General features: G+C 39.1%; 2 protein-coding genes and 1 long non-coding RNA gene across 6 annotated transcripts in view; 1 reads left to right on the top strand and 2 right to left on the bottom strand.

The window, feature by feature from the left end:
- The window catches only part of LOC138032814 (dnaJ homolog subfamily B member 12-like), a 23,117-nt gene extending 10,230 nt beyond the window's left edge, over positions 1 to 12,887 (bottom strand). The window contains exons 1-7 of the mRNA XM_068880535.1: positions 12,725 to 12,887; positions 10,530 to 10,695; positions 8,928 to 9,073; positions 6,517 to 6,642; positions 4,609 to 4,677; positions 2,890 to 2,969; positions 882 to 991 (exon numbers count right to left, since the gene is read on the bottom strand). Coding sequence (XP_068736636.1) covers positions 882 to 991; positions 2,890 to 2,969; positions 4,609 to 4,677; positions 6,517 to 6,642; positions 8,928 to 9,073; positions 10,530 to 10,695; positions 12,725 to 12,857 — 830 coding nt within the window. The 5' untranslated portion in view covers positions 12,858 to 12,887. The remainder of the gene's footprint in view (positions 1 to 881; positions 992 to 2,889; positions 2,970 to 4,608; positions 4,678 to 6,516; positions 6,643 to 8,927; positions 9,074 to 10,529; positions 10,696 to 12,724) is intronic.
- Positions 12,888 to 13,843: 956 nt separating this feature from the next.
- LOC138032815 (uncharacterized) lies at positions 13,844 to 25,577 on the top strand. 3 transcript variants are annotated; one of them, XM_068880538.1, is made up of 6 exons: positions 13,889 to 14,003; positions 17,883 to 17,933; positions 18,059 to 18,134; positions 20,765 to 20,922; positions 23,442 to 23,649; positions 25,407 to 25,577. In XM_068880538.1, exons 3-5 carry the CDS (start codon positions 18,065 to 18,067, stop codon positions 23,646 to 23,648), a joined length of 435 nt encoding a protein of 144 aa, XP_068736639.1. In that variant the 5' UTR covers positions 13,889 to 14,003; positions 17,883 to 17,933; positions 18,059 to 18,064; the 3' UTR covers position 23,649; positions 25,407 to 25,577. The 3 variants fall into 3 exon arrangements, with proteins under 3 accessions (XP_068736637.1, XP_068736638.1, XP_068736639.1); XM_068880536.1 differs by lacking the exon at positions 17,883 to 17,933 and having other exon boundaries at positions 13,844 to 14,003; XM_068880537.1 differs by lacking the exon at positions 17,883 to 17,933 and having other exon boundaries at positions 13,855 to 14,003; positions 18,063 to 18,134.
- On the bottom strand, positions 15,292 to 20,804 carry LOC138032816 (uncharacterized). 2 transcript variants are annotated; one of them, XR_011128469.1, is made up of 3 exons: positions 20,673 to 20,804; positions 15,884 to 15,970; positions 15,292 to 15,382 (listed from the first exon to the last, which is right to left on the bottom strand). It is a non-coding gene; the product is annotated as an uncharacterized lncRNA (long non-coding RNA). The 2 variants fall into 2 exon arrangements; XR_011128470.1 differs by having other exon boundaries at positions 20,669 to 20,790.
- Positions 25,578 to 26,713: the final 1,136 nt, after the last annotated feature.

Genomic DNA, 26,713 nt, shown 5'->3' with positions numbered 1-26,713 from the left:
CGTGCAGTCCGTACATTACTATTCTAAGTTCGTTTTGCTCCGGACAAATCGGCCATTTCCGAGTTCATGTCTGCCTCCTCTTCAAAGCGAGTCTAAGTGCGAAGTTTTTGCGATGGCAATTAACTAATTTTCATGAAAACTTCGCACGTAGACGCACTTTGAAGAGCAGGCAGACATGAACTCGGAAAAGGCCTATTTTCGGGCGACGTTTCGCGGGCAATAGGCCGCGTTTATTATGAAGAGGTATAATCCGTCCTGTCACCTTCTTCGTCTCGAGTAAAGACGGGACGAAATGGATAAGACGCATAATCTGTCTGGGGAGTCCCAATCGAACAGCTTATCACACTTTCTCGAAGTCTTTCCTATGCCCCATTCACACTTTTTTTTTCCGAACCAATCATCAGAGCTTTTCCTTGGCGAGGAAAAATGTTTTGCTTTTATACTTTTAATCCACGACATAAGATTGTAGTTTTCAAGAGAGGATTCACAGGAACGATAGCCGCTATCTTGCTTCCTTAATAAACAGTTGCTGTTGTTATTTAAACGAGGAGTAACGCTTTCGCGAAAGTTGAATCGAGTATGAATAATTGACAATGTTTCGCGTCGGTGATTTTGCGAGAATCGAGTGTCGAGGATCGAGTTTGATTTCCAGTGAATCGAGTCTCGATCCTCGATTCTCACGAGGATCGAGTCGAGACTGTCAACTTACTTTTGCACGGTACTGTATTTACACGAGCAATTTTTCCTCTTGTCAAGGAAAACGGGAATTTACAGCGACTGAATTGCTAAGGGGAACTCCTCGACGTCTACTAAACGTGCGGTTTGGACTGGAACCCGAGGTCTCCGTTCACCGCTGACTTCAAGTTAAGAGCTTAACTTACCCTGTCCTTTGCAAGGAATACGGAGGGTCTTGCAACATAAAGCTACTCATAACTGATAATCCAACTAACAAAAGAATCGGCATCAACTGGATCAGCGTCTGTACGAACGCCTGAAAGCAAATCAAAAGCAAGAAGATGAAGGACAAAAGTCAGTATTGGAGTGATTTCAGGCGAAGGCCAAACGTCGAACTACATGGACTAAATGGTAGATTGTTAACTCACTGTCGTTTTGCAGGGGACGCTAAACGTACAAAAATGTAAAACGCATCTGTAGAGCGTGCAAATCAATATTTAAGGGGTGTGGCTCTTAACTACCAAACCGTTGCTATGGACCCCTTCAAATACACTACAGTTATCCTTTTTTTGCCGAGTGTGCTCTATTTAACATTTCTTTATCTGCTTCGACTCACAAACATACTTGGTAAATAACGTGACCAAAACAGAAAATGCCGAAAAACTCAGCGAGTTTACTATGTTTTTCACACATTTTTAACGCAACAGTCTGAGATCATTCTACCACAAAATCTGTAGCATGCATTTAAAAAGATACTTATTTCTCGAAAAAAATTTTGACGTAATAACGCCATTCTTGTCACGAAGCTTTGAAATTGTGTTCTTTAAACGTAATAGCCCATTTCCGAGTTGCTGCATGCCTCAGTTTCGAAGCGAGACCTGGTGCACAACCATTCAAACGGAAATAAGTTGCGTATTCTCTTGCAAATCAAACTGATTTCCCTCACGATAGTTGAGAACCAAGACTAACTTCGAAACGGAGACAAACAGCCACTCGGAAATGGCCCATTTCGCGAGCCAGGATTGATTTTGGTTTCTTTTCTGATTGGTTGAAAAAAAATGGCGCAACAACTTGGAATCAACCACTGAGTGAACTAAAAGTAATGCAAAACCAAAGCAATTCACCAATTACTTTCGACACTCAATTGAAAACCTCTCTAGTGACAAGAAGAGAATGAAAGGTAAAACTACACAAAATCGACTACAATGTCCTGACAAGGCCCCCTTTAAGATCCCCGGGGGGGGGGGGGGGGCATTTAGACGGTACGATTCTTGCTTTTGAATTTCGCATGCGATTACCCTATGCCACGACCTCACCGCCACAAATGATAGGGACCTTTAGATTCTAGGACGAGGACGAGAACGAGGACGAGGACGAGGACGAGGACGAGGACGAGGACGAGGACGAGGACGAGGACGAGTACGAGTTTTGACTGCCTGTGTTTAGCGAAAATACTTAGAAGATTCACAACCCGGACTATTAATCTTACTCTTTGTTAGCAGTGTAGCTTGCTCAGTTATTCTACTTGCTGGCAACTTAGCCTTTTTGCTGATCGAAAAATGCCAAGACTGCTACCGTGTTGCTGACTTGTTTTGACAAGACGACATTTTTACAAAACGGTTAAACCTCGAACTAAAATGACAACGGTATCACGTTTTACCGCCAAAATGACGCTGGTTTGCGCGCTCGCTGTTGTTCTATGAAAAACTCTCGTACTCGTAGTCGTTCTCGTCCTAGAATCTAAAGCTCTCTAATGTCAAGAGCTAAGACTCTCTTACCGACAGCAGTTCACGAACCCGGGGAACGTAAATGCATGATCGAAAGTCACAACACACTCCTGCTACAATAGCTGCAGGCGAAAGGCGCGAGAGCAAACTGAACCGTCTAATTTGCCCTCAAAGATGGAGAAGGCAGGGACTAAATTTTTCCCTCTCTCCGCAACGTCTTTTTACATCGTATCCTACCCATAATGTAGTACAAGCCCCAATTTTGGGAGACACCACTGGCACCGTTATCCAACATTTGCCCAACACTGGGCATATTGGCCAAACATTGCTCTCTTCTCCAAGTTAACCAATCTCATTGCTTACCCTCGAAAACATGTTAGTTACACTCATCCGATCTACAAAAGGTATGTAAGCACAATATTGTCACGGTGTAGGACAAGAATCAAACTGATTTGAGCCATTTTTATCTTAGGAAACGCTCTTTTACCGGTTCATGTTCTTCCTCTTCATGGAACTGTTGATTTTCATGCCCTCTTCTGCGACGTCTTCTGTGCACATACACACGACCTGTGTGTGAAATCAAAGGGTGACTTTCTAAGAATGATTCTTTACTAGTAGTTTTCGATTTTTTCTACTGATTTCTATTCATGGTTGGCCCATGGTTGGCTCATGGTTGGCTCATGGTTGGCTCATGGCTGGTCCATTATGGGGAGCAGTGTTGACGCAGTGGTGATTTCAATTTCACTTTGCTTCAGGGCCGCGCACGATCCTCTCAGACGTCGACGGACATGTCACCTCAAAATATAACTTTGCTCAATCATAAGTCTGTTTTGCCGAGTACGCAAGTGAAATGTATTTATTAATATGCGTGCCGTACGTGCAACCCAATATTTTTTTCCTCTTTTAAAGTGCCCATAACCCCAAAAATTTTTTTTCGCTAAAATGAATCTTTGCATGCAATGTAAATCAGTTTGTGACGTAAAAACAGGAATAGACCCACTCCCCTTCTAATTCGGTCGTGAACAAAAGACGCTTGGATTTTCGCAACTTTCGAAGCCTCTAAAATGGCAGAATTTGTTAGAAAAAGGAAAAAAATAGCTGCGATGCGTTTCGAACAGGTACAAAGATTCATTTTAGCGAAAAAAATATTTTGGGGTTATGGGCACTTTAACTGATAAAATTATTGTTTCGGGCCTTTATGGTTGCCAAAGCCGTCGTCGTCTGTTATGAACTCCTCACGGTATTTATTTCATTCATTCTAGTATCCGGGAAAGAAATGTATTACATGCAAAATGCACCGCGCAAGACGATCTTCTTCACATCTAATCTGATAATACTATTGTTTCGTACATCAAGAGTTTTGTATTCTCTTCCGTTTTTTCTTAGCAACTTTCCAGCATTGTACCCTTGTTTTAGCAGTATGAATGATAAACTCAGTATAGAGCGTTTTCATATGACGTCACGGCGGCCATGTTAGTGTTTCAAAAACAAAGGAATTGCGCGAAAACATTAGCTACTTTTGGTTTGTCTACCAGCAATTTTATATCACATTCACTCTTATCTGTGTCTCAAGAGGTTGGTTGCAAACCACATACTTTTAATTAAGACCCGGCGCACACTTCTTCTTCATCTGATGAGCAAGAGTCTGGGCTTGAGTATTGGCCTTACCCTACCGTATCGACCATGTTTGACAACGATAAGCGTTTAAGCCCAACACGCATGCGTCTTGGTGTAAGATATTAAGGCGATGACTTTTCACGCGCCCACACCTGGGCCAGGTAGTTCGAAAGCCCATTAACTTAATCCAGGATTAGCGTAAACGATTGTTTCATGTTTTCAACTTTGTGGTGAAAGTTTCTTTTTCTTATTTTTGCTTTTCAAGATAGACTTCTTCTAATGTAAAGTTTTGCCGAATATCAGCGCGGAACACCATTTGGGAGTAGATCAATAAACTCATTGGTTAATTTTTAATCTGGGATTAGCGTTAATCGGCTTTTGAACAACCGGGCCTTGGAGGAAATGTTCACTCGTGCCAAAGAGTATTCAACATGTTGAATATTGGGCGCCGATGGCACGCGGTACTAAAAGCGATGAAAACGCCATCGCACATTGGGGAACTTGCTTACGCCAACAGTCACGAATGAAACTGATACATGTAGCTCCACTGTGTGCCAGGCTTCAAGAAAATAAATTAAGGGTTCCCTACCTCCTGACATGGATGCTCCACCAAACCCGCCGAAAAACATGTTAAATAATTCCTCAGGAGTTATGTCCGCTGCAATACAATTCAAAAATTGATTGATATACAGAGATGAATTTCTTGCCAAACTTCACTGCAGTTTACACAGAGATTTACTATCCTGTTAATACCAAACAGGAAACACATAGCTGACATTTGCGTGTCAATATTAAAACGAACCTTCTCCATATTCCCGCCAAGGAAACTCCTAATATGGGCAGTAAACAGTTCGATTGCCCAATCACATTACTACACTTCAAATGACGTCAAAGCGAAATGACGATCGCTTTCCAGAAAGTTCCATGGAGAGATGACGTTGTTTACATCCGCGTTCGCTTAGCCAATGAAAATTCGCGCTCGTTTCTTTTTGTTCGATAAGCCAATTAAATGTTTTACATTTGTGTTTACGTTCTGTTTTTTACGTTTATTTTTCAAGGTCATGTGAAAGTCGCTCGACAGGTGGTCAAATTTCTTCTTGGTTTAAAAATTTTCAAATCAGTTCAATTTTGATTTTTCTGTTTCTAATACGTTATTATTGTCATGTCTGAAAAAAAGGAAAAATCACAATTGAACTTCTAATTTAAAAATTTGAACCAAATATAAAGTTGAACCATAACCTGTATACATAGCTCTGTTTAAGCTACAGTTAGAGCTCTGGCCCCAGTAGTTCGAAGGGTGGATAGTGCTTTCCACTGGATAAATCAATATCAATTGTTGGTTTTTCTAGTGTTTATCTGCTGGATAGAGCGAGTTTCAATTGAGTGCCGTAAAACCAAAACCAAAGTTATCACTTTGGCCAATCAAAAAGCACGGAGACAATCAAGTAAACCAATCAAACTCGAAGTAATTACACGTAGCCGTCAAAAAGCGCGGGAAAATGTGCACGCGCGAGCCACGACTGGTTTCGGTTTCACTTCTGATTGGTTGAAAAAATGGCGCGAGGAACTTTGAACCAATGACTAGTGAAGTAATGCAAAACCAAAGCAATTAGCTAATTACTTTCGACAGACACTCAATTGAAAACCGCTCTAGTGATTTATCAGTCCCCAGTTGTTCAAAAGGTGGATAGCGCTATCCACCAGATAAATCACCATCCAGTGGATAAATCATAGTGAAATCAATTGCCCTAGCCAACGGATACTGATTTATCCCGTGGATAGTGTTATCCAGCTTTTCAACAACGGGGCCAGGTGGATAGCGTTATCCATCTTTCGAAAAACTGAGGCCTGGCAGTTTGGGATCCCTGGCTAATCACAGATGTTCGAAACGTTTGACCAAAAAATGGTACAACATGCACGCTTCCATGTCTGCAGGTAAAGATCTCGATAACAATAATTATTAGACTGCTACGATGTATATGGTTTGTACACAGCAGAAATTATATACAGTAAGTATAGAGACCATGAATTTAAAGAGGTAAGTGTTTATTGTGAGGCTATCAAACCACTCAAAAGAAACCCCAAACAAATAGCAAAATATTTATTCCTTCCATACCTCACTTGAATATTTTTAAAGATTTTTGGAAGGATTTTGTGGAGAAAAGTACGTACATGTAAGCTAAAAAGCACAAAAACTTTGAAAAGCATACAACAGTTGGCCGCCATGTTTACAAATGCGCAGGCCGCCCACGTCAAAGCTCAACAAACTACTCGTCAATCAAAACCCAAGGACAATAATTCTTCACCAGTGAAAAAAATAGTCCAACCAATCAAAATACTAAGACGACAATTTTTCACTAGACTAGTGAAAACATCGACTGTCATGACAAATATACAATGTTTATTTCATCACAGAAATGTACTGAGAACTCTATCCTTATATAATAAACACGTTTTTACTCCACTTCTGTGTACACAGTGCATTTATAGAACTGACCTTCAAAACCTCTGGCATAATCGTAATGATCCCTGTATATCTGAGGTTGCGGGTTCTCATCACCAAACTGATCGTACCGTCTCCTCTTGTCAGCATCCGAAAGAACTGCGAATGCATTGCCTATTGCTATGGACAAAAAATGAATTTAAAATAATGTTAAGTTTTAAGTCTTCTCTTTTTTGAAGGCAACATTTCTCTCCACAAACGCTACTAACAATAACTCTTTTGGTTACATGTAGATCCAAGAATTGCCATCTCTAAGGGATGCCAAAATAAATATGACATTCCATGGGGAAAAGTACACTAATACTTTAATACAACTAAAACGACTGAAGCATTACGCATCTGTTAGTCATCTGTTAGAAGATTACAAGAAACTGTTCGAGTGTTCGCTTCATCCATTAGAGCGTTAGTTTCATCATTTCAGTGAGCCCCACAAATTACCACCTCCAAGGGATTTTAAAATTTATGCAGCCTTGTGAAGTTATACTTTTGAAACCATCTTCCACATTTTGCATTCACTTTTTATCATATTGAGAGACGATTTGAAGCTGGCATGCAAAGAGCCTGTACATGCACTGGACGAAGGCCACACAACATGTTTACTTGAATGAAAACATGCGCATATGAAATTACAATTTGTAGTGTTCATTCCCTGTTATATAATAAAATTAAAGAATAATTATAATTATGAAAACTACTAAACTATTATGATAATATAAAAACCATTAAATTTATTAGTATGAAAATTATACCCCTAGGCTACTGAATATAGGTACATATACACAAAAAAAAAGATAAGGACATGTAATTTCTTATTAATTTTTAAATTCTTTATTATCATTTTTCTTTTGGAATAACTACAGTACATGTACAGCTGTATTGTTGCTGTCTGGTTTCTGAGTCTGAAGTTTCAAGAATTAGCACTTCAGCGGAGCAAACTAAAGAAGGGTTTATAAGAAGAACTATAAATTATTTTTCAGCAACAAGTGATTGTCACAGTGAAAAGCTGTTATTGTACTTAATGTATCACTAAATGTAGTAGCCAAATCTTAAGGTCCACATCTTTAATTAACCCTTTGAAACCCAAACTGGCCAGACTTAAGTATTTTACTCTGTCTAACGCCAGACAATTTTACTTGTCAATGGGGAACCCCCAGGAGTCAGTGGGTTATTAGTATCCGCACACTAGACACATCCAAGAGTGCTCTACAGTTCATGTAAAAGCTCTTTTATCCTTAAATGACACTAAAACCGTTCAGTCCTAAGAGTGAGGCTTACATTGCATAGATTTTAATCTGTCTAAAACTCGACAATTTTACTTGTCAATGGGGAACCCCCAGGAGTCAGTGGATTATTAGTATCTGCACACTAGACACATCCAAGAGTGCTCTACAGTTCATGTAAAAGCTCTTTTATCCTTAAATGACACTAAAACCGTTCAGTCCTAAGAGTGAGGCTTACATTGCATAGATTTTAATCTGTCTAACGCTGGACAATTTTACTTGTCAATGGGGAACCCCCAGAGGAGTCAGTGGGTTATTAGTATCTGCACACTAGACACATCCAAGAGTGCTCTACAGTTTATGTAAAAGCTCTTTTATCCTTAAATGACACTAAAACCGTTCAGTCCTCAGAGTGAGGCTTACATTGCATAGATTTTAATCTGTCTAACGCTGGACAATGTTACTTGTCAATGGGGAACCCCCAGAGGAGTCAGTGGGTTATTAGTATCTGCACACTAGACACATCCAAGAGTGCTCTACAGTTTATGTAAAAGCTCTTTTATCCTTAAATGACACTAAAACCGTTCAGTCCTAAGAGTGAGGGTTACATTGCATAGATTTTACTCTGTCTAATGCTGGACAATTTTACTTGTCAATGGGAGTCACTTCAGCGATGAATGGATTAACAACATCATTCTACTGTACACCCACTCAACCCACCGACTCAAAGGAGTGACATTTGATACATGTAGATTTTACTCTGTCTAATACCAGAAAATTTTACTTGTCAATGGTGGCTGTTGCAGGGATGAATGGGTTAACAACATCTAGGTCCACTCCCGTCCAGAGAGTCAGAGTGGCTTAGTGGTTATCTATTGGGCCTCCCAGCTCTGCAAGCCAGGGTTCAACTCTAGCCCCGGCTTACATGTGGGCTGAGTTTCAGTCAATCTCAACCTGATGCGAGGCTTTTTCTCTGGGTACTCTGGTTTTCCTCCCTCATCAAAATTAACTCACAGCTAACTAATGTCTAGCTGTGGTAATGTGTTCCAAAATCAAACATGAGCTGCAACCTTTTGCAATTCAGTCCTCAATACTGCAAGTACAGGATGATTAGCACTGGCAATTATTATTATTATTATTATTATTATTATTATTATTATTATTATTATTATTACTTAAACAAACCTTTGAATGCTTCTGATGCACCAGGGGCCCTGTTTTTATCGGGATGAAATTGCAGCGCAAGCTTCTTGTACTGTTTCTTCAAGTCTGCTTCTGATGCGTCCGTGCTAACTCCCAAGATTTCATAATAATCCTTGCACTTTTTGATGCTAAAAATTAATGTCATGTTGTGAAGGATGACACACATAATTATTTGGAGACCACAGACTAGAGGGGCTTTCCATTTGACCAAACGTTTTTATAATTTCATGTGGCGAATGAAACAGCATTTTCCTGTTGGTCGCTCAAACCAATCACATCAATGATCATGAGAATTGCCACAAAATTAACAAACAGAAGTTGTGCCCAAGGAGGAATGAACCAGTGGAACAGGATTTTCTGGTTGTTCTGGAATTGCACAACTTCAGGCTTGCTTCACACTTGGTAAATGTACATGTACTGGTATGCTCCATTCAATTCCTTACCCAGTTTTTGGTCAAATAGATTTAGTGTGTCAAGGACTCAAAACTGTTTTTTAAATTTTTCTTTTCATCCACTGGCAATTTTTATCTCTCTGAAGCTTATAAAATGAATGCACTGTAGCTTCAAATGCAAAATGTTGCACTAATAATTATGATCATGGTGAACAGAGTACATGTCTAATACATTATTCAGAGGTTTCAATAGAAGGTGGCTACTGGCGATAGATCGCCAAGTACTTTGGTCCATCCTGCCACTTTCTTCGCAGGACCATTTGAAGGTGTTTTTCCACCATTCTCTATCACGAAAATAAAATTGCTTTACTTGCTTCAGTAAACTCCAAATTATGGACGTTTCTATTCAAGAAATTAAATTATGTCTAAATACAAACGTACTGAAAATCGCGTACATCATGTATTTAGGGGTTAGTGCTCAATTTACATGACATTCTGCCTATAAAGTACTTAAATACTAATTAATAAGCCAGCAACTTCCTTCAAAGATGACTATATTTGTAGTATTTTATTGCCTAATTTCCATTGCCTTTTGGAAGGGAGACTCCTCTCAGAAAATGCCGGAAATGGCATTTCCAAGCTTTAATTTCAAAATTTTCAGGGGGAACATGCCCCCAGACCCCCCTAGAAGCTCATGCTTTCAGCACTCAGGATCGCACAGCCTCCTACTGCAAAACGTACTGAAAGCACTCAGTCTAATTATTATCAATAATAATTCTTATCTCCATAGAAACAAAGACTTTTTAAATTAATACTAAAAGGACTTTTTCCTAACTACTCATAGGTGGAAATAGTTTGTGAATGACAACACTTAATGTACCACTCTCTCTGATTTTTGCTTTAGTCAGATTCAACCAAATCCAAATTCATTTTTATTGTGAGGAATTACATGTACTGACGTACGAAAGACAATCATTTTTCTTATTTGAATGTATTTTCAACAAGACAAACACAAATTTAAGGTGTTCTAGGTAAATTCTGTGTAAATAGAGATAGACTGTTATTATTCTAAAATCAATAAAAAAGAAACATAAGGAAAACTGCATCACAGATAACCACCAAATCCTACTTTGCAGATCAAAGACAAAAATACTAGTAACATGTACACACTGTACATAAAAGTGTCACATACTTTTTGACAGCTTGAAGCTGCTCAGGTGTGTAATCTTTTTCTTCTCTGACGGTCTCTCCATTTGCTGATGCATGACCAGATCTGTGTCGCATATTCTCTGCATTCTGGTTATGTTTGTGTGAATCTCCTGCCGACATGCCATTCTTGGATAAGGTAGATAACAACTCTGAAATACATGCACAGCTGTAAGACCCCAGATATTAAGTATGAAACTACATTTGGGATCCCATCTCTTATCGGTGTGTTGTTATTATTATTGTTATAATTATAATAATAATAATTATTATTATTATAATTATTATTATTATTATTATTATTATTCGGATTATGATTGTGAATATCATTCTAGCACTTTAGTACAGCAGATCATATATTCTAAATTTCAGATTGTTTTTAGAATTTGTTAATAAAGTTATTATGCTATTTACAAAGTAATTTTTGTGAAAGTAAAATGTTAAAACCAAACGTTGATTTCCTTGTAAATAGCATATATTTTACCTAAGCGAACATTATGGACACAAAGATATTATTATTATTATTATTATTATTATTATTGTTATTATTATTATTATTATTATTATCTTTGTGAACTGGATGATAGTTCAGCTGAATTCTGCTACCCTATACTAGACAGTTAATAATATCCAGAGGTGTTTTATGATAGCCATTTATTGACGCTGTTGAGGCTGAGTTACGTAAACTTAAACTTTGCCGATTTGATTTTTTTATATTCTTGAGTGGGAATTTCTGGTTTCCTTAGTCTTGATAAAATCTTCAACCGACTGGTCAGTTTCACGAAAAATGATACCCTTTTCTAGACCGAAAGGCTATGATTTATATACTCTTAAACTTCTTTAAGAACAAACCCTTCACAGCGGCCGTTTCCCCCCCCCCCCCCCCCCCCCCCCCGCGGTATTCATTTCTGCTTTAAACCAGGTTAAGCATATCCTTAAAGATTTTTTGTATTAATCCAGAAATCAATAACAATAATAATAATAATAATAATAATAATAATAATCCTTTTCCTTAGCTCTTGCTAATACTTACAGTAGTGCGTCAAATCTCCCAGTCCAAACTGCATAATGTACATGTATCCCTCTGTTATAATTTTGTGAGCTTATTTTATTCTTATTTCGTTGTATACACTATCCATTAACAGTAGGGACAATTCATATTTCCCATGTTTAGATGCAAGAGCTTTGAGTTAATATTTAGCTCTTATTAACCGAGCAGGAGGCCTGTATGGGAGAATCTTGACCGAGGTCGTGAGTACAGACTGAACGCAGTGAGGTCTGTACACACGACTGAGGTCAAGATTCGATTAATAAGATGTTTATTATGTGGCAAACAACAACAATTTAATTCGTTTAATGTAACTGGTTTATACTAACTGACAATTTGCTTGCGAACGGCGATGAGTGGCGATGAGCTGAACTTAATTCTGTCAAAGTTTGCTCGTCATCCTCTCTTTTGTCATCATGCTGTTTGGCACTTCCATAAGTGAATATTGGTAGAAGAAAATACTCAATATTTTTGCATTTTAGTTTGCATCTTTTCACCGCAAAACATTACCGGTCTACATGCCGGTCTAGATGGGAAAATCTAGACCGCGGTCAATATCGATTTTAGCCAATCAAATTCGTGAATTTTGTAGTTCCCAGTCCTCGTGAGACAGAGACATAAAATAAAACTTAATTATAATTACACACGAAGAACAGCAGTTCTAATGTAATTAATTGCTACAGTAGATAATACTTTCTATGTACATATACAGACAGACTTCACCTTTTAAGATATAAACATTTAAGCTCATCTTTTTGCCTAAATGACTGCTGTAATCACAGCAGATCAGAAAAATGCCTCATGAAAGGGGTATGTCTTTGCTTTTCATTCACAGGTGTCTATCAAACGAATTTCGTGACTTTCAAAACACACTCTCGTCGCCGGTTTCAACTAGTAGTAAACAATGATTCCCTTTCATGATATGTCTAAAATCAGGAACTTTTCTCTTAATTAAGGCAATCGATATGACATACAGTAAGACTTCACTCGATCAAACTGAACGCGAACCCGTAGCGACAAAATTTCATTCGGCCTATTACGACATACTAGTTTTATTAAAGGCAGTATCGTGAGGCCGAGAGCGTTCACTGTAAACAGCGCTGATTTGTAAACGACGCAATATTTTCACTTACCTTCGACTTCTTTCGATGGGTAAAGCTTTTGTGACTTCTCAAGGAATTTTAAAGCTTTTTCTTTCTTTCCTTCCCTGAGATATTTCTCCGCTAGTTCCCGGCATTTTAAAGCTTCATCTTTGTTGCCGTCCATATTGGCTTGTCACGATTTCCCTAATGCTCATGCGCGAGTTATGGCTTGTTTCCAGTTCCCCAGTACACTTCTTTTCCAACATGGCGGTCAATGTCAATGATAGATCATGATAGTCCACACTGACAGCATACGTGCCAACTCTCCCGGATTATCCGGGAGTCTCCCGGATACGGAACGAATTTCCCGGTCTCCCGTACGGGTCATTAAATCTCCCGGATAAAAACGACTCTGAACCTTTTACAGACGTTTCCCCATTCTAGACTCAAATTGCATCCCCAAGTTAAAAAAAAAATCGATTTTTTCAAACTCGTTTCATTGTTTCTTAATGCACTTCTTCATCTCTGAGTTTCAAACACACGTTAATAGAACTAAACAAAATGACTTCCTTTAGCTATCATAGCCACATAACCGATTGTTTGATTGGATCTCTGATTAACCAATAAAAATCTTGACATAAGTACCCTGTTTTCCCGCAAATTCACAATGGCGGCAGAATATTCTTGTATTCTGAAGGAGCTGCTGGGGGATGGGTGGGTGCGTTTAAGGAAGGGGGGAGAGAGGAGGGGAGGGGGAGTGGGTTGGGTTGATCGACGGGGGAGGGGTGGGGAGACCGGCGGGAAAAAATCTCCAGATTTTAGATCTCCATAGGTTGGCATCTCTGTGACAGAAGCAATATTTAGATTTTTATCAATACAGCAATGAACGCCAAGAATAAGGACTGAAAGTTTTAAAAGTGTTTTTATCAATAGAACTTTACTTAATTTTAGATAATTGGATAATTTTAGAAATTTGTAAACTGAGCCCGTCAGTGATGTTTTTCATGTGTGTAATAAAGACTAATATTATTGTTAAAAATCAAGCTGCCTGTCACTTCCAAACCCAAAGCCTTTCAGGATCATGAACAGATTTTTTGCAATTATATGTCTCAGTGACAGCAAATGTCATCTCGCTTTCTCGGCAATTCTTTCAATTTGTCACCAGATACATGTATATAGTACGTAGGCCAGCTTTGTTTGTATAGAGACCGAGAGTATGTTCAGTTCAAAGAACACAAACTAAAGGACCTTTGTTTCTAGAGCTGGTTTTTTCACAAGCAGCAACAAATCGCCAAAATTAGTTTTTATAAAAAAGAAAGCTTTTCTAAAGGTAAGCAAAACCTTTTCCTGTACCTTCAAGAAAACGTTTAACTGAGAAACAGTGAGGGATTAATTGAAACATTTGAAAAAAACGCGAGTTCTTAACTTAGTAGTGAGCATAATTATCGCCAAGCTGTGAGAGGATCAGACTCTGTCTGCATTTCGAATTTGTCATTAAACGGACATGACCTGTTTCCAAAGTTACCGCTCTATGCTGAAATAAAGGAGAGATCAAATTTTAGATGTTCCAATTTAAACCGCAGAAGTAAGCCGGGCCAAACGATTACATTCAACGCATTACGGTATCAACCGATTGTGGATCACTTTAAGTGCCCGATGCTTGAAGTCGCTAGAGAAAACGGATTTACTGTTTTGGAAAAAAATCGATTTTATAACAGTAATTTATCTTACAAACAGTTTTTTTTAACTTGTACGTTCTATGAAATTTCAATAATGCCACAGTTTATCGTCCCATGGTAGGACAGTTTGAATGAAAGTTGCTTAAAACACATATTCTACCCTCCCCTTTGTTGTGAATAACATAGACAAAAGAAATATATTTATATTTTCCTTAGTGTAAAATGAAAAAAAAGAGCTTACTGGCGAATGCTGGAAACCAGGGATGACATAATTGGATTCTGTGGTTTATATTGGTTAAATTTGTGATCATAGAAAGCCAAACATTCGAAAAACAAACATTCGAAAAACAAATTGCTAGAAAATGTTTTTTTATGCATGCACGGTATACGTCCTGCCAACTTTTATAACAACAAGAGAGTTCGATGCAACTGCATCCATTTCCTGGATGAATTCTCGATCAGATGAGCGGTTTTCGAAAGTGCAGTGCATATTGTCTACGAGATTGTTTCCTTTTGGCTGACACTTACTTATTTTCTCTTATGTTGCCTCTTCAAGCACCCGCTCATTGTTACAATTTTATTTAGTCCAGGACAGCTGAACAAATTTCAGCAATTAAAGCAAAAGATGTGAACTTTAAAAGGAAGGGAGTGCAAGATAAGTAGCGGTGTTGAACTCGCCAAATTGAACTTTTTGTTACAATATACCTAACAGAAAGCAAGTAACGTCAAATTAACCATTAAATTGGTCAAATAAGTTTGCCTCCGGTTTTAACAGCCTCCGCTGAAGTTTAAATATCGCCGACTAAATTGAATAATTCTGATTGGCTGCTTCGAATTAATTGTACTTTCGTTGAAATAGCCTCCAAAAGCGTGCAAATATTGCCGAGTAAACCTCATAACAACAATCATTTGACTCGCAACTTTTAGGAAACTAACCTAGACGGTGAGCGTACTGCGTTGCTGCATGTCTTGTGAGAGTCGATGTTGCTTCGATTCGGTGTGTCGCTCTCGAGACAGTCATGCATGATATCTAGGAGAAAATGGGAAATGGCAAAAAAATCAAGCAAAACGTAAAAATAACAACTTATAAAACTAAAGGAAGGTTTGAATAAAACAGCAAATTCAAAAGGAAGCAAGGATGGGCAAAAATTGAAGAAGATCAAAATGAATTGCAATTGGGATTCTTAACTGAATATGATCAGCCTAACAGTTTTTCAAAGTTTATCTCCTTTGTTTGTAACTTTGTATACATGCTCGAGAAACATTCTTTGTGACGAAGCCGGTTTAAGTTTTATTGTCAAGATCGAGTAATATCTGGGTTAACGTTAGGTTGCATAGCGAGTAGGGGCGAATAACTCGTACAACAACACAAAAATCTACTGTACTTCCGTGATACAGCCCCCTTCAACTTAAGGTTGAACAATATTAGCATTCGAAGGGTGTTCTTATTACGCCAGGTCTCCTTAAGCTTTCTCTTCATGCATATTCCGACTTTCTCTCGGTAACTCTACAAAGTACATGTCTTTATTACTTGAATAAGTCCATACAGCGCCTGAGAATCGTTGCATCATCGTCTGTGATGAATAGTCGTGCTGGCATCAAAACCAAGAAATTTGTCCTGAAAGAAAAAACACCTCGGGTATCTAAAGAAAACACAGAGATAAGACTGAGTTTAAAGCGAACGAAAGGCTGTTTCCTTTTACTCCACGAAACCCGTGTGATTCAAAAGAGAGAAATAAGCTACAACCCTGCTGGACGCAAAGAATAGGATCACATTTTTGATCACTTTGGACCTTAACCTCACCACCCAACCACGTCCAATACACTGCTGTTGAACAACCAGCAACAGCTGACGGCGTTTGTCATTGATGGCCCGGCCAATGAAACTCTAATGATATAATATAAGGAAATTTGGCGGCTTTAATTTACTTTCAACCCTTCAAACAGCGTCCACACAAAGCTCAAAATCACTTTTGATCTAAATTAAAAGAAAACAAATTCTTTCACTGAGAGATATTTTACGTCTCTTACACATACTCATTGAATAATTATTTGTGAATTAGAGCAATTGGTCGCTAAAAGAGAATCTTTACAGCGGCCGCCTCAGTACCGTTTCCTGTTTGGTGTTGGCCGCAAACGCCAATCGAACTCGATTGTTGCAAACTTGAACCCAGTATTGTAAAAGGGGTGATTATTGGTCAACGTGGTGGGAAATAAATAATGAGAGGTATGATCGTTTGTCTCATGACGTAGTCACTTAGGTTGTAGACCGCGACGTTTCGACCGCTCACCGCTGATCTTCTTCAGGCGGTACGGTCGACTGATTCAGACGTGCTACAATATGTATAATTTATGTTGTGAAGTGCGAGTTATAGACAAAGTGAGGAGAGATCCTCACCGTGACGCTTATTTGAGTTCTCACGGCTGGACTGGATCCAGCATGAAATGTAGGCTAATGCGGGCAGATTAATTTGTGTGAGAAAAGATTTGCCCGCATCAGCCTCCATTTCATGCTAGATCCAGTCCAGCCGTGAGAATTCGAAAATTGTCAAGTGGCTTCAAGGAGATTCGAGCCCATTACCTCTGCGAGTTTCACATGTGAAGGATATTACATGGCCGCGCGGAGATACGAATTTTCTCTTCGACTGTTAAAAAATGTTTCACGAGTGAGCGCTGCGGCCATGTAATATTCTATTTATTATATAAACACCAATGCAATACTAAACTATTTCACGAAAGACATCGAAAGGCGAGATATGTTACCATAGCAACAGTGATCTCTTCACGTGTAAAGATAACATGTTATCTTCACTTGTGAAGATATCATGTTTTCGCGCGAAAGCTCACTTGGTATTTTATTGGTGTTTACATAATAAATGCATTTGTTATATAGCTGAATTCTTTCCCCCAACAGCAATCGTTCTCATTGGTTACTTCGATGCCACATGACATCTAACACTAAAACTGTTTCCCGCCAAAAGTCTCTGGGCGGGCAACATTGCAAAATCTATGACGTCAGAGGGTAACAGTGCATTGTTGCCCGCAAATGTTGACCTACGACCGCCGTTGCTGTTGCCATGGCTTGTTTTTCTTTTTGAGCTATATAACAAATCACTTAATGACTGGTCCCTCGGGAAACAGTTAACCTTGTTTCCCTCGAATCTCATTGCTTCCCTCGGCTGCGCCTTGGGTTAACATTGAGATTCTCGGGAAACAAAATTAACTGTTTCCCTCGGGACTAGTCATTAAGTGTTTAGTATTTCACTCATCGCGTTCTTCACGGGAACCCATGAGCTCAACAAATTGACCTGCTCCCAACTGAGTGGATTCATAGTTCAGTTGGTAGAGCATTGCACCTGCATCGCAGAGGTCATGGCTTCGAATGCCGTTGAATTTTTCGGTTGTCTATACGAGACAATTGCCAAATTAAAATTGTCTAGGTAAGTGCGACGATCACTTTCCACTTTCGTTATGTATAATGGAGGTCGGCTGTGATAAGTGGACTTTATACTTATTGTTCAACCTTCTAGCCTGAAGAAGACGAGCGTGCAGTAAGCGGTCGAAACGTCGCGATCTACAAAGTAAGTACCTACATCGTGAGACAAACGATCATAAGCCTTGTTATTTATTGAACTTACTAGATCCCGTGATGTCCTTTACTCACCTGTAAACGCAACGAGAGTACTCTATTTCTCTCTTTTTTTAGCTAGGTATGGGACAAAAGCACGTCAAAGTCTTGCTTATTCTGGCAATAACATTGAGCGTCTTCCGTCGAGTAGAAGGTTAGTGAAAGAGTGAACAATTTTCGTATTCACTTGCAATGTGTCTGATATTTGCAACAACTATGGCCGATCGCGACAAACGTAAGTGGCGCAATGAACAAATTGGAATTTAACGCAATTGTAATAAAAGAGGAAAATAAGAACGAGTAAAATTCGTTATTGGTTGTTTTAAATTTTGATGGTGACGATGTCGACCATGATGATGATAATGGGGAGCTTACATAACGAGGACGGCGACGGCAACGAGGACTTCATTTTAAAATACGAGTTCGCGTTATTCATATCACTGCGAAACTATTTCATGTCGTTTCGCGTTAAAAATGTGAAAATGTGTAGTAACTGTCGAGGAATTAAACTGGTATGAGTGAGTTGGAAGCGTAGAGAGCGAACTGAAAATTTCTCGTCATGTGATAACTTCCTCCACATAACCTTGAATTTGGTCATTTCACGTCGTCATTTAGGAGATGACAGCAAAGAAATGTACTAAAATGTAAAACGCACGTGCAAAGTGTGCAGAGCCATTGTTTTTGCTTACTAAAGCTATTGTTTTGTAGCGTCGTCGTCGCCGTCGGCGTTGTCGTTTCGTAAGCTCCCTAACGATGCTGATCACGACGACGATGATGTTGGTCATGATGATAATGTGGATGGTGATGACGATGACGATGACGATAACGCTGATGATGGTGAAAACAATGATGGTAATGATGTTGATGATGTTGAGTATGATGATGATGAGGATGATGTTGATGATGACGACGATGATGTTGGTGATGACAATGTGGATGATGATGATGATGACGACAACAATGATGGTGATGAAGTTGATGACGATGATGATGATGATGTTAAATATGATGAGGATAAAGATGTTGATGATGACGACGATGATGTTGGTGGTGATGTTGTGGAGAGATGTTGGTGGTGATATTGTGGATGATGATGACGATGATGCTAATGATGATGACGACAACAATGATAATGTTGATGATGCCGTCCGAGTTGAACAGTTCTGATCAGAGTGAAATAAAATCCAGAAAGCAAAACAAAGATCAGACGCAATTGGCTGCAATAGCAGACTGACCCATATTTGCATCTTATCAATTTTTTTCCCTTTTTTAGCAAATTGATTAGCATATAAAAGGAGTCTTGCGACAACTTTGATGAAACACTACACAGGAGTGTTGAAACGTCGGTCTTTGAATAGTGACTCTTTAAGCTACATTCAAAATTATTCAAAACAGAGAAGCTTCAAACTGTTCAATAATGACGGCTGAAAATTCAAATAAGTTAAAATTAAAAGCGTATACCAGCACTAGAAAGAACACCTTTACTTTAGTAACCCTGCAAAGTTTCAGCATATCAGGTGTAACATCAGCTTAGGAAATGGAAGTTGAAATATGAAAAAATTTACAGACATTTGTATGACTGGCAGTATGGCGTATACCCCAGTCATACAAACGCCTGTAAATTTATCAATTTTCAACTTACATTTACTCAGCTGATATAACATCTAATACTCTGAAACTGGGCAGGGTTAGAAACGTAAAGGTGCTCTTTTCATTTCTGGTATCAGTTTTTCATTCAGTTTAATTGAAACTAATTTAAATGTGTATTTTGGAGAAGGGTCTATTGTCAACCAAGGTTGCAGCAAACATCTCCTGGGACCCGTTTCTCGAAAGTCCCGAAAAGCCATTTGAGATACTGCCAACCGCTTATTTTGGAAGGCCGATCTTTTAACATGTTTTCCATGTAACAAAAAGCAAACTGACTGTGAAGTTTGACGACTTAAATCTTCTCCGTTCTTGAGATAAAAAGGGAATGGTGACACCCGAAAATGGCCCGTAAAGTTTCGGGACTTTCGAGAAACGGGCCCCTGGTCTCTTACTGAAACGGAAGAATAGCAGCGTCAGCAGCGTGTACAGGTACAAGGAGTTGGTTGTGATAACAGTGGACTGAGCAATCCACTGGATAATCCCTAGATCGATAGCGCTACAAAAACCAACTGAGCAATTCGCAAGATAAATCGCTAGCGCTATAGAGTACCGAAGTGATGACGTCACAAAAATATATTTTTTGAAATTATGGGATATGATGTCATATTCTTATAGAGGATCCTAAATGATGCCCTCATACCCAAAATTGGCTCTGAATTGCAATTCCCGATGGAGATATAAGGGATTAAAGTTTGATAGCATCCCATACAAACCCTTCAAAATTTGTTTTGGTTCCTTCAGTTTGGAACCAGCTCAAAATTAGAGAGATTTATATGGGGCAGTATCAAACTTTCATCCTTTATATTTCGGCTGTGAATTACAATTAAGAGGTGATTTTTGGCAAGGACCCTTTTCTAAGGACGCTCTATTTGAAAATGGCGCCAAATCCCATAATTTCACAAATTAATTTTTTTGTGACGTCACACTTCGGTACTCTATCGAACCTTAGAACAACTGGGACCCGTACGTTCAAAATGCTCTATAAATGCATCGTGGAAGGAATGGCTCACAAAGTTCAAAAGCAGGCTTAAGAATACTTACTTACTTCCATTCCCACGATCAACCATTAGGCTTTCATCCATCTCACTCCAATAATTTTTTACAAGTTTTAGGCAGCTGTTTGCGTTTTCTCCGTAGGAGCGTTACTGGCAGCCAGTGGTTGCTACAAGGATAAGACAGACGACAGAGCACTTCCAGAATTGCTTTACAACGCCAGAACTCAAAAGGACGGATTGAACTGGTCTGATCCGACTGAGAGCGTTATAAACAAATGCAAGGAGCGGGTCGAAGAAAAGGTATTCATCGCCTTTCAACATAGTGATGAAAATTGCCACCTTTTGACATTTCAGTCGTTGCCTATCGCAACAAGCCTGTCATCTGAGTCCAGATGGCGTTCCAGATGGCGTTCCCACGAGTCGACTATGGTTAAGTCGTTGACCATCCGAACGAGTAGTCGGAACGACGAATATTCCACTCGGAACGAGCTTTTTAAGCGTGTTTCGATTTCCGTAATGGGTGCCATTGTTACGTACGTTGAATTTAATTAAGCAATAGACCACAAGTTTCTTTGGTTTATAGGCTGATAAACGACGCTGGATGTTGGTAGAACACGAGAAGATTCGTAAATCACGGGCCGCAGGCGAATGATTTACTAATTCTTCGAGTGTTCTTCCAACATTCCAAGTGGTTTATCATGCCTATAACCAAGAGAAAATGAAGGGACAGAGACGGAGGCTCAGGGCGTTGGTCGGGATATGTCATGTCCACGAAAGTTATTTTTAGACGAGCGGAAGTCTTTGTTCTAGCGGAAGTCTGTCTTCCGAGACGTCTTCGTGCAGTCTTGTCTCGCTCTCAGGTTCTTAGAGAAAATGGCGGCGCACGTGGAAGGCTAATGAATATTTATTTTCTTTCAAACATCAGACCGAGGTTGGCCTGCATGCGGACGTCTCGGAATACAGACTTCCGCTAGAACAAGGACTTCCGCTCGTCTAAAAATAACTTTCGTAGACATGACATATCCCAAAGGCTGGACCGGGAGCCTCCCTCTCTGTCCCCTCATTTTCTCTTGCTATAACCATAGAAACCTGTGGTCTATTGCTTTTATATAAAAATTCAGAAGACGCGCGATTTTCCATGAATTTACTGGCACAATGAAACATAGCTGATTGACCAATCAGAGCACGCTTATTGATTTGGTTATTATATAAATAGAGGATATTACATGGCCGCGCGGGGATACGAATTTTATCTTTGAGTGCTGCAAGTATCTCTCACGAGTGAGCGAAGCGAACGAGGGAGAGATACTTTCAGCACGAGAGATACTTTCAGCATGAAATGTCTAGATTTAAAACAACTTGTTTTGTTCATTTTCGAAATGATGAAAAAGTGGTCACCAACCGCTAAAACACGCATGTTGTGTAACATGAAACAAGATATGAAAGTTATGAAAATCAAATCATGATAATGTCAAATTTTGCAATAAAAATGTTAATTTCGTAGAGAAGAATTATATTAACACACAATAGTATCTTACAATGGAAAGGAAGCTCGCGTTTTATTGGCTAATCGTGTTGGTTACCATGACAACACCAATATCCTCACATGTGAAAGATAAAAATGATATGTTCACTGCGCACGGTGAAGATATGATTTTTTAGTAAAAGGAGAAATCCTGGTATTTCATCAATATCTATATAATAATACTATTTATTTACTGTCGGTGTCTTCGATCCTTCGTTCTCTCCTTTTTTCTTTCTTTACTTTACGCTAAACAATGCCTCTATTCTTCAATTCTCCCAAAATTCGTTTTCCTTATACGGACCTTCCGGCTGGTGAATAAGATATTTTATTATATATACCAAACGGAATATCGTCTCTGATTGAATTGACGAATCCATAAATAGGTTATAGAGTGCCATACGAAAGTTGCTATGGAAACACATGTACAGCTATAGAGTATTTTCTATTTCGAGTATATAATGAATGAAAAAATCGTATAATCGTATCGTACATTTCGTGATTTACGGTCTCTCGGATCAGGGTTTTGAAAGTTCTAAAACTGCATGCAATCGCGTATGTCTCGCGTCGTGGAAACACGTGTGGACTCAAAATGGCCACATTGAAAAAAAATCCATTTTTCCCCCTCAGTTTTCCTAATCTTACATTATACACCTATTTAATTCCTATTTATAATCAGTTGAGATATTTAAGTGTACAATAAAGATTCATTCATTCATTTAGAGAACTTTCATTCCTGCCGATGAATTATACCCCGCGAGCAGTTGTTTCTCCTACGCTTTCCGAGAGAGAAACCACTGCGAGGAACCGTTTGATTTTCCATCAAGCATGTGCGAAGTACGTCACACCCGCGTGATGTACTTGACATCACTTCGTCTCATTTAGCGAAAAATCACTACACAGCAGGCTCGCCCAAACGCTGCAGTTACGTAGCTGAACGCACGCGCAAGCGCCAAAACAAGTTTACTAACTCGTTTTACCGGTTCAAGTTTAATGTATTCGTCCTTGGCGCTGGACAGCAGCTCACTCAGAGAAACTAACGGTTGCTCGCCGTGGTTTCTCTCCCGGGAAGCGTAGGAGAAACCAACTGCTCGCAGGGTAATTAATTACGAAATGCACTCGCGTTCATAGGATTTCTCCTATACCAACCGTTTGCAAAGAGTAGGGAGCCATAAGGGGACCTTGAGTCCTATTGTATCTTTCCTTGCAACTCTGTGTAAAACCGTTCACAGTTACACATTTATTTTACTTGCTACTAATAGCTGTATGTGTGATAGTTTATTCTGTTCCCATTCAGGGCTATAATTGCTTTGGAATTCAGTTCTATGGCGAATGCTGGTCAGGCGACGAAAACGCATGCGCGCCTGAAAACTACAAGAGACACGGCGAGTCAACAAATTGCTACTGCTCTCGAAACAGTTACAAAAAATATGATAGCAATTCAGAATGCCGGGTACCCGTGGGTGGAAAACTTGCCAATTTCGTTTACACAATACGATATTGAGGTAAGCTGCAAGATTTTTCAAATCAGTGTCAAAAGCCGAACGGGACGAAAAAGAGATGGAAGAGAAGTGAGGTTAAGGGAAAAGAAGGGAAAGGGAAGTGAAATGAAGTGATATTGTCACAGGTTAATTGCCACTTGGTTTTTGAGCAGTTTTCAATTGAGTGTCGAAAGTAATTGGCGAATTGCTTTGGTTTATGATTACTTCACTCTGTGATTGGTTCAAAGTTCTCGCGCCACTTTTTCAACCAATCAGAAGTGAAACCAAAACCAATCGGGGCTCGAGCGTGGACATTTTGCCGCGCTTTGTGCCGCCTACGTGTAATTACTTCGAGTTTTGATTGGTTTACTGGATTGTCTCCGTCCTTTTTGATTGGCCAAAGTAATTACTTTGGTTTTGGTTTTACGACTCTCGATTGAAAGTCGCTTTATTATACAAATATAAATATACACATTGCAATGTCTCTGACAATGACAACGTTAATGTTAAAGGAAGCGACGATGACAATGAAAAATGGCCATGACAGTGGCAATGGCAATGAGAATGGCAGTGGCACTGAAATTGGCAATGACAGCGACGATAAAAGTGACTACGAACAATGACTATGGCAATGAGAATTGATAATGACACTGGTAATGGCAATGGCAGTGACAATGAGAATGAAAAAATGGCCCTGACAATGGCCCTGACAATGGGCAATGGCATTTACAGTGAAAATCACAATAGCTATGATAAGTGGCAATGACAATGGCAATGAAAAATGACAACGACAGTGACACTGACAATGACAATGAGAATTGACAATGACACTGACAATGCAATGAGAAATAACACAAGCAACGGCAACGAGAAATGACAATGACATTAACAATGGCAATGTCAGGGAGAAATGACACTGACAACGGTAATGGCAATGAGAAATTACGATGGCACTGACAATGGTAGTGACAATGAGAATTGACAATGACACTGACAATGCAATGAGAAATAACACAGGCAACGGCAACGAGAAATGGCAATGACATTGGCAATGGCAATGTCAAGGAGAAATGACACTGACAACGGTAATGGCAATGAGAAATGACGATGGCACTGACAATGGCAGTGACAATGAGAATTGACAATGACACTGACAATGCAATGAGAAATAACACAGGCAACGGCAACGAGAAATGGCAATGACATTGGCAATGGCAATGTCAAGGAGAAATGACACTGACAACGGTAATGGCAATGAGAAATGACGATGGCACTGACAATGGCAGTGACAATGAGAATTGACAATGACACTGACAATGCAATGAAAAATAACACAAGCAACGGCAACGAGAAATGACAATGACATTGACAATGGCAATGTCAGGGAGAAATGACACTGACAACGGTAATGGCAATGAGAAATGCAATGAGAAATAACACAAGCAACGGCAACGAGAAATGACAATGCCATTGACAATGGCAATGTCAGAGAGAAATGACACTGACAACGGTAATGGCATTGAGAAATGACGATGGCACTGACAATGGCACTGACAACGAGAATTGACATGCAATGTCAATGGCAATGGCAGTGGCAATGACACTGTCGATAACGATGATGATGATGATAATGGCTTTAAACACTAGACCCTTGGCATAGACATAAGGCCTTAGCTCTTATTTCATTACATCCACCATCGCTACTCACGCGGGGTGATTCTTTTAAAACGATTTCTGTCACTATTTCTCGTGCTCTCTTTCCTTTTATTTTCTTTTTACAGCTGTTTTCCGTAATCTACCTTTGGCACAATATGTAACAGATGAGATGCAATCCCGCGAAGCCAGAAAGAAACAAGACAGTATAATAAAAGTTGAATCTTGTCGAAACACAATGAGCTTCAATGCAAGTCACTCGTTTTCGCTAGAAATAAAACGACTACACGTGGCTTTGATATGAGTGCTTTCAATCCACATACGTATCATCTCCCTACTAAATAACAAATAAAAACCAGAAAAAAATGTTTGCATTCAAAGATGAAGTGTTTGTATCGGAAAAAATATCAACTTAAGAATCGCCTGTTTTCACTTTCAAATTTTCCTAGGAGCCCGCCATCTTTACGATTGCCCTATTTGTTTTGACACAAAGAGTTTTGTTTTGTAACAATATGGCAACCGCAACACGTCAGGTATTCAAGATGGCGGCGCCAGGAAACAAGCGATTTGTTAAGTGATTTATTTCCGTTACAAACGTCTTACTTTTAAAAAACTCAAACAATTTTGACTGTAAACAAGATTTTCTGTGGAGTGAAGGTTCCCTTAAACTAACCACTGAAAAATAGACAGAATTTGGGTAGGAACACAGCTGTTTCCTGGCTTTAGCACGTAATTGGGACAAAAACATATACAACAGACCAATGAAGCCTAACCCGAAATACAATAGAGCTGTCAAGCTAGAGAAAATGAATCATTTTCTCTTCAGCTGTGTCTTACACCAATTCCAACGAAGTTGAAAGTTTCCTAGAGCTGATTGTTATCGACATAACTAGCCAGAACTTCGTCAATTGATGTGCCCTTTGGCATTCAATTTTTGTTTTATTTTTATGTTCCAGTTTTTGTGTATTTCCATCAAACATCTTAATTACGTCACAGTAGGCAACTGATGAAGCCTCGTCTACGTGAGGCCTCAAAGTCATGTCTGAATATGCATTCCAAACAAAGGCTACGCGTGATATATAGATGAACAAGTATTTTGCTGGCATTGAAGAATCCTTGCAAACTAATGAAAGTGAATGACGCTTATAAATACTATAGAAACTTCGTTTTACCTCGAATTTTGGATCGAGTAGCTTAATATAAGGCTAATATTTTCGAGGAAAAAGGAGATCCGAGAGAAAAGAAGAGAAGAAATAACATTACAAGTACTAAGTCATGCAGAATTGTAGTTGAAAATCGAAAAATCAGTTAAACTCATTCCAGTCATGAGAAGCGAATCGTCATTTTTCGGGAAATATATCCAGTATCTTCCCTTTCGGGATAAACTATATTTGAGTAATATCAGAATTAGCCAATATCAAAAATACCATAATAC

Source organism: Montipora capricornis, chromosome 14, assembly GCF_036669925.1.
Source record: "Montipora capricornis isolate CH-2021 chromosome 14, ASM3666992v2, whole genome shotgun sequence".
Classification (NCBI taxonomy): domain Eukaryota; kingdom Metazoa; phylum Cnidaria; class Anthozoa; order Scleractinia; family Acroporidae; genus Montipora; species Montipora capricornis.
This window is presented reverse-complemented; position numbering and strand designations above follow the sequence as displayed.

What these genes read in the sequence shown, in the direction of transcription:
- LOC138032815 (XM_068880536.1), top strand. Translation starts at nt 18,065, where the DNA reads ATGGGACAAAAGCACGTCAAAGTCTTGCTTATTCTGGCAATAACATTG. An exon ending in CGTCTTCCGTCGAGTAGAAG is followed by an intron (nt 18,135 to 20,764) that starts GTTAGTGAAAGA and finishes TTTTCTCCGTAG; the next exon opens with GAGCGTTACTGGCAGCCAGT. An exon ending in AGGAGCGGGTCGAAGAAAAG is followed by an intron (nt 20,923 to 23,441) that starts GTATTCATCGCC and finishes GTTCCCATTCAG; the next exon opens with GGCTATAATTGCTTTGGAAT.